The sequence below is a fragment of the Henckelia pumila genome, chromosome 4, assembly GCF_033568475.1.
Source record: "Henckelia pumila isolate YLH828 chromosome 4, ASM3356847v2, whole genome shotgun sequence".
Classification (NCBI taxonomy): domain Eukaryota; kingdom Viridiplantae; phylum Streptophyta; class Magnoliopsida; order Lamiales; family Gesneriaceae; genus Henckelia; species Henckelia pumila.
In genome coordinates, this window is record NC_133123.1 from 45,730,794 (window position 1) to 45,744,351 (window position 13,558).

General features: G+C 31.6%; 3 protein-coding genes across 4 annotated transcripts; 2 read left to right on the forward strand and 1 right to left on the reverse strand.

The window, feature by feature from the left end:
• Positions 1-857: 857 nt before the first annotated feature.
• Positions 858-1,882, forward strand: LOC140860963 (uncharacterized protein At2g29880-like). Its single transcript, XM_073263961.1, has 2 exons — positions 858-1,184; positions 1,280-1,882. Exons 1-2 carry the CDS (start codon positions 858-860, stop codon positions 1,880-1,882), a joined length of 930 nt encoding a protein of 309 aa, XP_073120062.1.
• Positions 1,883-2,374: 492 nt separating this feature from the next.
• Positions 2,375-3,660, forward strand: LOC140860964 (uncharacterized). Its single transcript, XM_073263962.1, has 3 exons — positions 2,375-2,657; positions 2,855-3,080; positions 3,506-3,660. Exons 1-3 carry the CDS (start codon positions 2,448-2,450, stop codon positions 3,658-3,660), a joined length of 591 nt encoding a protein of 196 aa, XP_073120063.1. The 5' UTR covers positions 2,375-2,447.
• A 2,067-nt stretch (positions 3,661-5,727) lies between these two features.
• LOC140894514 (ras-related protein Rab2BV-like) lies at positions 5,728-6,981 on the reverse strand. 2 transcript variants are annotated; one of them, XM_073303031.1, is made up of 3 exons: positions 6,955-6,981; positions 6,645-6,820; positions 5,728-6,253 (listed from the first exon to the last, which is right to left on the reverse strand). In XM_073303031.1, exons 2-3 carry the CDS (start codon positions 6,807-6,809, stop codon positions 5,768-5,770), a joined length of 651 nt encoding a protein of 216 aa, XP_073159132.1. In that variant the 5' UTR covers positions 6,810-6,820; positions 6,955-6,981; the 3' UTR covers positions 5,728-5,767. The 2 variants fall into 2 exon arrangements, with proteins under 2 accessions (XP_073159132.1, XP_073159133.1); XM_073303032.1 differs by lacking the exon at positions 6,955-6,981 and having other exon boundaries at positions 6,645-6,833.
• Between the last annotated feature and the right edge of the window lie 6,577 nt (positions 6,982-13,558).

Consider the following 13,558-nt stretch of genomic DNA (forward strand, 5'->3'; position numbering starts at 1 on the left):
TGTACGTTAGGTTGTTTATTGCAAGAAATTTAGTACTTAGCGGTGTGGACAATTTTTGTACGCTATTACATGTTCAATCTTGCTTGATTATGGGAAATTAAATTCAGGATTTTTATATGATCGTGTTTTCTGTTATGTGATATCAGTTTCTGTGTAGCATAAAATTTTGTTTTTTTTTTGGCCTTTTGGGAATGAAGTTTCTGATTTTTTGAAATTTTTCCTCCTCACTGGTTCTCGACTCTGATTTCCCTATTCTCTTCTTTCATTTTATTTTTCCTTTTGTTTGTTTTATTTGGGTTTTCACTCTTTTTTTCATATTATATTTTCTTGCTCCGTTTTTTATTGTTCATCACTATATTGCGGTCATGTGAAAACAAACTGTTAGTTTTCTATTATTTGTATTTGAAATCCGATGTTGTCATTTCTTATGGCACCCCCTCGTAAGGAACATGATGAAAAGTATTCCAATGTGTTGAGGACCAACTTTAGGAGGGTAACAGCCACACCTTTGGTATTTGATTGACCCAAAGCCACTTTCATAACATTAATTCCGACCCTTAATGATCATAAATACAAGAAGATGTGCAATAAAAAATGAGAAGATGTGCAATAAAAAATAAGGTCGTTTGACTCGTATTGTTCTCTACATGCATTTTCTAATTGGGCTTTAAAGTTGAATGCATATTCACCATTAATTATTGTAATGGTGAAAGAAATTTTGTGATGTTATTGATGTTTGAGAGTAGACTGATCAGATAGACTTTGCAAAATGTGAATTGATATTATTTCTATGATTGAGATAATTATTTATTTTATATTTATTTTTTTATCTTGTGCATACTCAAGTCACATTATCAATGGGAGATTCTCAAGCAAAATATAATGTGTGGACCGCCGAAGAGAGCAATGAATTGCTAAAAATCATGGTTGATGCTGCCATGCGAGGATGGCGCGATAAGAATGGAGTATTTAGCAAAAAAACCGTAGAAACAAAAATACTTCCTGCATTGAATGACAAGCTTGGGTGTGGAAAAACTATGACACAATATCAAAGTCGTTTGAAGTGGTTCAAACAAAGATACGCTAGTTATTCTAAGCTTATGCGTCATAACTCTGGTTTTGGATGGGACCCTGTGACAAAAAAATTCACGGCTAATGATGAAGTATGGGATGATTATTTCAAGGTGAGAGTCTTCGAGTTTGAAAAGTAAAATTTATATTTACAGTTATAATTAAACTAGCTTTAACACTAAATGTTATTTTTTTTCCTCTTTATCAGTCTCATCCTAGACATGAATACTATCGGACAGACACTTTTGAGGATTATGAAGAATTGAGAATTGTTGTTGGCAATGGCACTGCTACAGGAAAACACTCAAATGGATCAGGAGATGACAATGAATCAAGAACAGTTGAGATAGAAGAAAATAGGGGAACTAGTTTATTAGATGATTATGTGTATGATCACAATACTGGTGAATATTTCGTGCAAGGCGACAGACAAGAATCTTCATATCAGCCTCCATTTCTCGAGGACTCTGTTTCACCATTACCTTCTCATCCCATAAGTTTAGAGGTTCCACCAACAAGTAAGAAACGAGATAGGACTGATTTTGAAGGAAAATCAACCACATGCAAGAGTATTAACCCAAATGTTATGCACGAGTTCTCCCACAGTCTTGAGAAGGTAGTTTCTAAGATAGAATCAATAGAAAATGCAGGTGACACTTGTTGGGATGCTATCAAGGAGGTCCCAAATTTGGATAATCGTACTCGATACAAGGTTCTTGATTTACTTAATACCAGATCAAAAAAGATGGATTTCATAAAAATGACAGTTGAAGAGCGTTCGGGATGGATAGAGTATAAATTGGAAGAATAAGTACGTTTTGAAACATGATTAATATTGAGTTACACCGTGTTATTCTTGTTTGAATTGTTTTTAAATTATTGATTTAGTTGCAAACTCTTGAATTTTGGTTTATTTATATATTTTTTAGTTGTTTCTTGAATACATCATGTTTGATATATAAGAATGGTTTTTTCATAAATTTATAGTTTTTTTTCATTTGAATTTGTTGTTTGATATCAGGTATTTTATTTAAATGTCAAATATGAATGTGAATGAGGTAGAAGAGCAAATGGAAGAAGAAGAATTCGAAGAAGAATTACATGAAACTATTGGGTATTTGTTGATGGAAGTTCGTGGTAACCTCTATACGTTTACTAAACATATATCTACCATGCATTGTGAATGTGTCCATCGCCCTTTAAATAGACGACCAATAACTTCAAGGGGGGATAATTATATTCATAAAATATTAAAAGAAGATCCAACAAATTTTCGAGAAATTTATAGAATGTATCCCGATGTATTTTTAAAATTGAGCAACATCCTTAGAGAGAAAACACATTTGCAAGACACAAGATACATTTGTGTTGAAGAAATGCTTGCTGTGTTTTTACTCGTGGTCGGTCATAATACTCGATACTGCTTGATTCGTAAAACATTTGATCGTTCACACTACAATACAAGCCAAAACTTCAACAAGGTGTTGAAAGCATTACATAGCATTGTAGCAGATATGATGGTTAAACCTGGAGCTGCAGTGCCAGAAAAAATAAGAGAGAGTACAAGATTTTATCCTTACTTCAAAGTACGTAAGTAATGAAATTATTTGCGTTGTTATTGTTGTTGTTGTTCTTATTATTATTATTATTATTATTATTATTATTATTATTATTATTATTATTATTATTATTATTATTATTATTATTATTATTCTTGTTGTTGTTGTTGTTGTTGTTGTTGTTATTGTTGTTATTGTTATTGTTCTTGTTGTTGTTATTGTAGGATTGCATCGGAGCTATTGATGGTACTCATATTCCAGCCACGGTGTTTGGTCGTGATACTAACAGTTATCGTAATCGTCATGGGACGATTTCTCAAAATGTTTTGGCAGCGTGTAATTTTGATTTAGAATTCATATATGTGCTCAGTGGATGGGAGGGATCTGCACATGATTCAAGCGTATTGACAGATGCTTTATCAAGAAATAATGGGCTCAAAGTGCCACAAGGTACTTTTTAAAATAATGTTTCTAGTTTATTTATATTTTTCAAGATTATATATTATATGCATTATTCACTTGATCCTATAAATATGGGTTGACAGGTAAATTCTTTTTAGTGGATGGTGGATATCCAAATCGACGTCAATTTTTGGCTCCTTTTCGTGGTGTGCGTTATCATCTCCAAGAATTCACTGGCCAAGGTCGTCACCCTGAAGATGCAAAAGAGTTGTTCAATCTTCGTCATGCTTCTTTGAGGAACGTAATAGAGAGGATCTTTGGCATATTTAAATCACGATTCAAAATATTCAAAACAGCTCCTCCGTTTCACTTTAAAACACAGACGGATCTTGTATTGGCATGTGCTGGATTACACAATTTTCTTCGCAGGGAGTGTCGTTCTGATGAATTTCCAGTTGAAACTGAGACTGAAGTTCTACCATCTTCATCAGAACAAGTTTACGAAGATGGAAATTTTGATCAATTATTTGACACACAAGAACAACAGCGGGCAAATGCTAATGCGTGGAGAGATGCTATAGCAAATCAAATGTGGAGCGATGTTGAACATGTTGTCAATATCAATTAGAATTTTTTTTAAATAAAATTTGTTGAAATTTTGTTAAAGTTATCATACTATTTTTATTTTTTAAGCTAATTTTGATTTAAAAAAATTATATTATATTTTATTAAAAAATATTCATTAATTAATAAATTACGTTTATTAATACTTTTTAGGAAAATATTGAAATGAGTTGTGAATTGATTGATTATTTGTTAAAATGTTAAATGAATTTTATTTACGTTGATAATAAAAAAATTATTTTAATGAAGATATTATATATATAAAATAATTCAAAGATATATTAGTTGATCATTAAAGTAGATAATTGATTTCACGTAATTAAATGAAAAGGTCAAAAAATGTCTACAAAAGTCGTACAAGAAGTCTACTGGAATCCATGGAATTCTGTTTGGAATCCATGGAATTCTGTTTAGAAATCTGTGAGAATCTACAAAAGTCTATCAATTCCATAAAAGTCTATTATTAAAAAAAGTCACTGGAAGTCATTAAATCTCTGAATTGAATACACCCCACTTATAATCTTATAACTTATAAGTTTGAAGACAATATATATATATGTGTGTGTTCGTGGAGATTCTAGCTAATGATGCATTTAAATAATACTGTAATTTGATCAAAAGGACAAATCATGGGATCTGCTGAAAATGGTAATTATATCAGCAGTTAAATTTTATTTCTTTTTTAAATGTAGAATCAAAACCAAACCTAGAACTGATTATGCCACTTCATATGGAAAAGATGGGCACTATCGAAGTTATTCAATCAAATCAATATTTTGAATATCATAATACCTTAATTAATACTAATTAATTCGATCGAGCAGATTATTTCTTTGCCTCACTTTTATTTTGGCATCAATTTCTTTCCATTTTCAGGCAAATATGGTTTGAATACTGGATTTTTCTATGATACTTTCATAGAATAACACAAAAAAATATAAATTGATGACTTTAATTTTCTGATCTTAATTTTTTTTTATTTTTTTGATGAATTGATCTTAATTTTATGACACCATATTCGTAGAAATCTTTGCCATAAGTTCTTAAAATAATAATTGGTCAGAATGATTAATGTTTGATTAATTTGCTTAAAATAGCGGTGTGAATCAAATCATTAGGTTTTGTTGATTCTAGAATTATTGTGCCAATTTGTGTGAGAAAATTGGTATGATTTCTTCGATTTAATATAATAATTAATGTTTCTAGTTGATTATTATATTTTTTTGCATCACGTCTTGCATGATTGCTTCAATTTAATACATAATTAATGGAGAAATCATCATTTATCCGGTATATATATCTTGTATATTTTCAAATTTTGATAATGTTATTAGTTATTTTACTGTCTTAGTGATTTAGTCAGTTAATGAGCTAATATGATATCGAACAATGATGATTTGTCATTGAAAATTGATAACGTGTTGGTGTCCGATGCCACTCAAAACATTGATTTTTTTTATTAAAAAAAAAAACTCTAAAATTGAGAGAGAGAGACCATAAATACGATCCACCAGTCTATCTGGTTATGAGCGCGCGGGATGAATACATCAACTTGTACTACATTCGACTTGTATATAATGGAAGAAATCAGATTTAGTTTTCAAATTCTGATCAAATTTTTCTGACCAATTTCTTTGACCAAGTCCTTCCTTGTATAGAGGAATTTTATTTTGTAATCAACTAATTAATCATGTGTATATAATGAGACTAGAACAACACAATTCCACCAAATTTATTACTCTATCCGCTTCAAAAAAAAATTAAAAAATAAATAAATAAATAAATAAATAATAATAATAATAATAATAATAATAATAATAATAATAATAATAATAATAATAATAATAATAATAATAATAATAATAACTCTATCAGTATCTAGGGGGCATCTGATTTTTTTTTTTATACAACAATCCACAAGAAAATAAAAAAATAAATATGAAAACACTGGAAAGAGACAACAATATTAATACAAACAACATCAAAATTAAAGACAAAAAGTTTACATATTCTTAGTGTTTAAAATTTATAACCATATGTATATGTTTTCAGTTTGTTAACTAGACTAGAATGTAACCAAAACTTCCTTTAATTCATCGGTTATATATCTTTTAATTAGAACAACAGGAAGCTTTCTTATTGTAGTTGGAGGAATACTCCCCAACCTTGATGGCGGTGCCCTGGCCGGGAACAACGGCATCGGCCTCTTGTGCCGCCAGCGCCTTCCGGCTGATAATCTGATAGATATCGAGTAAGATCGTCTGAAACGCTTTCTCAACGTTATGTGCCTCGAGGGCGGACGTCTCCAGGAACGAGAGGCCTTCCTTCTCCGCGAAGAGGCGAGCGTCGTGCTCGGCCACTCCTCGGAGGTGGTTGAGATCCGACTTGTTCCCCGCGAGCATGATGACTATGTTGGAATCAGCATGGTCCCTCAGCTCCCGTAGCCATCGTTGCACGTTCTCGAACGTCTGTCTTTTCGTTATGTCGTACACCAAGAGCGCGCCCACCGCCCCGCGGTAGTAGGCGCTCGTGATGGCTCGATACCGCTCTTGTCCCGCCGTATCCCATATTTGTGCCTTAACTGTCTTCCCTTCCACCTGCATGCAGGTACATGCATGATCATAACAAGTAAATAAACAACATGCATGCATGCATGCAACATTATGGTATATAAATTTACATAAAGATCATTGTATACAGCTAAACATATATTTGTGTTATAAATTGTTTAATAATTCAAGACTTCATTATATTAATTATTTATTTTTGGTTGATGTTCTTTTTTATATATGATATAAATATAGAAGCAGAATATAGGTGTATATATAAGTTTCCCATGCAATGCAAATAATTATAAACTTTAATAAAATACATATTAATTAGATTTAATTTCCATTCGAAGATGGTAATGGAAAATCTTGAATGTTGTTTGATTTTACATCGGAAAATGAAATTAAGTATCAAACAATGAGAGATCATGAAATGAACCTGTTGAGTTCTTGTCGCGAATTCGACACCGATTGTAGATTTGGACTCCAAGCAGAATTCATTTCGGGTAAATCTGGACAAAATATTAGATTTCCCAACACCGGAATCTCCGATCAGCACGATCTTGAACAAGTAATCGTACTCATGATCCACCTTGTATGCCATTCTTCCTGCACCTACAAATTACAAGTATTCTCAGTAATTATCAATGAAACAAAACCCACAAAAAAGAGAGAGAGAGAGAGATCCTAATCGTGTTTATCGTAAAATACAAAAAAAAAAAATGGACAATTAAGGATAAAACACTCACCACTAATCAACTTGTCCTAATATGGTTGATCATTGTCATATAATTTGTAAGAAATGTTTTTGTTCAGATAGAGAAGAAAGAAATAAAGGAAAAGTGTTCAATGGATGTAAGATGAAAAATAGATGTGAATTTTTATTTTTTTGGGCAAAGACAAAACTGAACAACCGTAATAACAGCAATTTAAATGGCCATTATATTGTTGGGTGACTATTAAGTGGATCTTGAACCTCTGGTTTTTGCCTCCCTTAGGACTTTCTTATTATAATTATAATAATATTGCTACAAAATTTAGTTACTCTCAATTATTATTTTGCATATTAAGATTGGAAAATAACAAAAGGACGGTATATATAATGTGTTACCTACTTCTCTTTAGTTCCAATATATTATGACGAGCAGGTATATATATATATATATATATATATATATATATATATATGCAGTCAAGGGAGAGCCCGTGGTTGCACATGCCTCCTCAACTCTATTTTATCAACTATGTCTTATCTATAGTATGTTGTATACAATCTACATTTGCAACAACAGTTTTTTCCTAAATAATTTACTTACGTCGTCCCCAATTCAATAAAAAAATATTTTCACTAACCTTAATTAAATTTTCTGGCTCCATTCCTCATTAAGAGTAAATTAAAAATAGCACAAACATAATACTCTTATGATATATCTAATGTTTTTTCGTTATATAATGCAATGTCAAACAACGTGTTTCACACGTCCTTAAAACTGTTTCCTAATTGCATTCAAATTCTATTTTTAGAGTTTTGTCTTTCTTATACATGTTTTAAAATAAGTGATAATTATTATATCTTCAAATAAATATTTGATTTCGGATAATATCTTGTTTTCATATTTTGTTGGATTTTATTTATTGAAGGATTCCTCAAAGATATTGAAGATCTATTTAAAGGAGTTCTTGGATCGTTCAGAGACACGCATGAAGAGAGCAAAATATACAGAGAATATACGCTGATTAGTGCAGAAATTCTTGAGCTCTGAAGATCGATCGTTGAAGAATTTCTGAAGCAATTACTATCGTTACACAGTGCTGTTGAGTAGTGTTGGAAACACTTGAAGAACACGCGAGTGAAGTGTTGTTCTGAAAGTGGTTTCTTGGTTTTGATTTTTTGGCACATGTGTTGAGAACTTCTTATTGGTTTTATTATTCTAGTTCTTACTAGTTTTAGGAAGCTATTTATTTTCTCAATTTGTTGAGAAAAATAATTTTTCATAAACAATTAATTACTAGTTGGTTTTGTGTAAACTGATTTGTTTTCTAGTGATTATTTCGCCATGAGGCATGCATCGCGCAAGTACTTAGTACTTGTGCATAAATATCTGCATGTTATTTACTTTTAATTACTTTATTCCGCTGCGTAGTGTGTCTTGAGTGTTAACAACACTGAGAGATAACACTAACTCAAAAGTCAAAAAGTTATTTTTGGTATCTTAGTGATTTCAGACTGTCCGATCCTAACACAATGCATGTCACACTTGGATATTGGACATTGAAAAAACCACATACAAAGTTTATTTAAGAGGCCGATATTTTTTCCCATCCGCAATTAATTATAAGAGTAGTTTTCTTGTGAAATGGATCGATCACTTGAATCATATATACAATGAAAGTTTATAATACTTCACAAAAATTTAGGTGAGACGGTCTTACGGGTCAATTTTGTGAAACGGTCGATCCCCTATGTTGGTTACCCAATAAAAAGTATTATTTTTTATGGCAAAAGTATTATTGAAGACGAGAAATATGTCATGTATTTCAAGTTTGAATTCGTTAAAGGAATTATTATTGAAGAAATATTAAGATAAACAAGAATAATTAGATATTTAGACTAAAAAAATCACTTGGGCGGGTAAATTCGATAAAGAGAAATTATTAGAAAAATATAAAAATGGATCGAACTAGCTAGAATAATTAGATATTTAGCTTAAAAAGAAAAAACCACCTGAGAGGCCAGACGCTAAGCGCTAGGTGACCGCTCTCCCACCACCATCACTTTTTAGAACATTGAAAATAGGAAGTGTAAAAATTACTCTAATGAATCTAGCCACAATATAATACTAGAAATTAGTCGCCTTTCCGGTCTTTGATTGGAGACAAATTAGTTCTGAAAGAATTTATTTAGCTCTATTTATTCATATACACAACAACAATTTAAATAAAATTCACCAATTTAACACTACAAAATCGTTCTAATTACTTGTTCTTTGTCTTTGGTTCGTTTTGGATGTCAGCATTTCGGTAAGTTGGATCCTACCTATATAGGCAGGGGCGGAGTTAGTAATTGTTTTCAGTGTAGGTGATGACATATTATAGTAGTTCGATATACTAAGAACTCATATAATGAAATTATACAAAATCTAGGTCAATTCAAAAAAATAATTACGAATAAAACCATCACAAAACAATTTACATTTATCTACATCATCTACTAAAAACCAATAATTTTTCAGCAAACAAACCCAATAATTACGCATCAAAATTCAAAATAAAAAAAAAAAACAATTGTATCCAAAAATAAAAATAAGAAAGCTAGATTGTCAATGACCCTCACGTAATCTTCATTCATTTTCATTTCTTTATTCACATATTTTTGTAAGTTTAATATATAATTTACATATAATTAAAATGTCAATTAAACAATAAATAAGTTCAATTTGATGAAACTAAATAATTAATGGGCTTGTATTTAATAATTAGGCCTAATGTGTAGTGGGCTCAACAATGTTTATAAAAAAAAATTAATGGGCTTGTATTTAACTAATAATTAAGCCTATATATCCCTTTTTTTTCTTGGGCCCAGTGTAGGCAAGTGCCCACACTGGGCCTGAACCAGCTCTGCCCTTCTATACAGGCACTGTCTTGACATAGATCTAACGGTGTACATTTACCAATAAATGTATGGTTAATTATTTTTTAGTAAACCCCGCATGTATTGATAAATGAGGACCCTTAGATCTATCATGAAGGTAATGCGTGTAAAGTAGGTTGAAATGAACCCAGCAGTTCTCAGTTTCACATCAACATTACTCTAATTCACATCAATATTTCCAATATTATATCAGCATTCCAAAAAAATTAAATACCAAACCCACATTTTGAATATTTATAGAACCGAAACACAAAATAGTCAAACTTAAAATATCATTTTTATTAATTTCCCTTAATTTTGTAAGTGTTATTTCTGCATGATCTCAACATTTGAACTTTAATCATTAATGGCTTTACATAGTTTTAGTTTTCCAAGTTCTTATTCGTAAAAATCAGAACCGAATCCTTCGGATTCTCGGTTCACTTTGGTTTTAAAACCAAAACTCAAAAACGGATCGTAATTTATTTAAAGGAATGATGATGATTGGGAATTTGGGTGACCTTCCCCAGCTCACATCATGAGATATTTTGATGTACGGAAAAATAAAATTAAATGCCTTAGAAAAGAAAATTATATATAAAATTGGATTCCACCATTAATTGTTCAAATGAGATCCCCAAAATATTGATGCGTTGAGATTACCAAGTACGAATACGCATAATAATTTATCGAACTCCTTAATTAAAAATGAAATACTTACATGTATATACCAGAAGTCAAACAAATTTAATTATTCATTCCATACATATTAAAACATATAATAAAATAGTAGGTCGTCCATGAGACTATCTCACGGCCTATATTCATGACATGTCGAACGGGTTCATCCTTGTAGTGAAACTCAATATAATAGTTTTAACATAAACAAATAACACTTTCGTGTATCGGATCAAATCGAAAATCCGTTTCACAAAATTGATCGTGAGATGATATGATAATAAAAAGCCAAAAATAGCCGTGTTCAAGTTGGTGGAGTAGGTGAACTCTTGACCAGAGGTCAGGCGTTTGATTTCCCCTGCCAACACTTTCTTGGACTAGCCTGTCACACAAGGTTTGCCCAGTGTGGTTTACCTAACTAGCGTAGTTTGCAGGCTATTGCATTAGTCCGGGGATTTACCCAGAGCGCACCGAAAGATAGCGGCTGCGGATTTCCACGTCACAAAAAAAATAAAAAAAAATAAAAGGCCAAAAATATAATCAGGAAACTGAGATGAAACATCAATTTGTAAAAACTTTTATATGATATTACGAAATATGTTGGAGTCGATCGAGTCAAAATAATAATAATTACTTAATTGGGCACATTACACTTTGAAAAAATCAATCAAGTTGACGAGGTAATCGTACCATTAATCCAACATCGGACAATGGGAAACAAAATAAGTTATATTATATGTTGTTACAAAATTTCTAAAAACTACTATAGAATCAAATTATTTAAGTTTTAGCTAGTAATGGCAGGTTTGATAGACCAGGGATTCGTTGATATGTGAAGCAACAATTAATCAGTTTTCTCATGTCACTTATATTAGAATAATCACTTATATTCTTTGACATATTTACTTTTGAAATCAACATTATTATTACCATTTGTAATTGCAGCTGTAATTAAAGATCTAGTATTTTAAGCAATGAGAATCGTCAAAATATCACTTCATAATAGGTTTTGAGATGCTATGTTAAATAATTTTGTGGACCATATATTCAACGAGATGAGTTTGATACGATTAATGATGAATGTATTATTAAGCTTTTTCAAAATATGAAATCTCGAAGAATGTTATGAAATTAATATATGACATTTATTATACACTTTGTGTTGTATTAATTTTTTAATTTACTTAAATCTCATTTTCTCTAAAATATTGGTTATGCCACTGACATAAAACATTATATTTTATACTTTTGGTTCTATTATAGTAGGTTACTAACTTAAATGGTGATATACAAAGTGCAATTTAATTAGGTTATCATCACTTTTTCTCAATGCTTTACAATGGTGTTAATGTGAATGCACGAGTTTGACCTATGCAACTCAATGGTTATAAGTTGAACGCAATGATGTTTGATATAGTAGAAAGATATGTTCATTCTCCTATTGTTATTTCGAATGTTATTGTATCGGATTTGACCTCCTAAATTTAATCGGTTTCAGTTTCAAAAAAAAAAATAAGAGTTGGACGCAATGTTTTTTTTTCTTTTTTAAACAAAACAAAAACAAAAAACACGCAAGATTATATATATTTTTAGCGATTTTTCCCTTTATCTGCCGATAAAAAGAATAAACAACCCAAATAGTTACATATTTTTATTTATGTAATGGTTTTTCATAAAAGATTTTCCAAATAATACATTATAATTCATCGTTCCTAATCAACACAAATATTATGTATCATCTAGATTTTTTATAAACACGTTCTCGTCACGTGGCAATATATAACCCATCAAGTTCAGTTTCGTACGAAATGAGTCCCGTCAATCAAAAGGCTCTATGATGGACCATAGCTTTCCGTCCATTAATATCTTTTTATATTATAATAATTTCATTTTTTTGGCTAAGTGACAAACTGTTTTGGTCTTTTATGTCTCTAATAATAAGAATTGGACTCACTTTCTCCACAAATATATGTAGACCCACTTTCTTCACCACTACATATTTTTAAGTAATATTATATATATGTGTTTCATATTTTTTAAAATTTTATGTCTCATTCATTTATATATTTTATTTATTTTAAAAAATATTTTAAAATAAAAATTACACATAAGTATGAAGTGTTGGAAAAATGGATAGTAAATGAGATGGTGAATGAGGCTTTCATGCTCATTGTCCCACATTGGTAAAATTTGAGAATGGATGACACTATATAATGCTCAAGTTTAGACAATGGGTTGGGGTCCCAAGGGGTACCCATGTTTGTTAAAGGGAGCGGACCTAGACTATGCTAGGTTCGAACCATAAGTCACACGTGCGCGCCACCGCCGTCTGATTAACTATTAATCTGAAGAGTTGTGTCTCTTGGATCTGAATGTGTGCGTCCCTTCGGGCCGAACCAGTGCGTCTTACCAACTGAACGTGCGCTTGTCAGCGTTCTATCTTGGGAGAATTTTGCGCTAAACCCGTAAACACCTAGACGGGGCAAATCTGTCTTAAAGATAGAGAGTTAAACTCTCGGCTCGCTGTTGTTGTGCCATTCATTGCGCATTGTGGTTCTTCGTGATAATTTTGATAACAAGTTTAAGACAAATTTTCTGTTATCATGGCTGATGTTCCACCAGTTCAGCCAACCCCTGTCACGCCGCCAACTGTTACACCGGCCGTTGTCACGGCCCCTGCCGCTTCTAATGCGCATGCCGAGAAACCTGAGAAGTTCTCCGGTACTGACTTCAAAACATGACAACAAAACATGTTGTTTTACCTCACAACACTTCATCTGGCAAGGTTTTTGAAGGAAGTTGTTGTTCCGGCACCAAATTCTGACACACAAGCAAGGTATGCTTTCGATGCATGGTCTCACAGCGACTTCTTGTGTCGGAACTATATACTGAATGGGTTGGACAATACGCTGTATAGCGTCTACTCTGCAACCAAGACGACTAAGGAACTTTGGGAGTCCTTAGAAAAGAAATACAAGACGGAGGATGCCGGTTCAAAGAAATTTGTAGTCGGAAGGTTTCTCGAATTCAAGATGGTTGATACC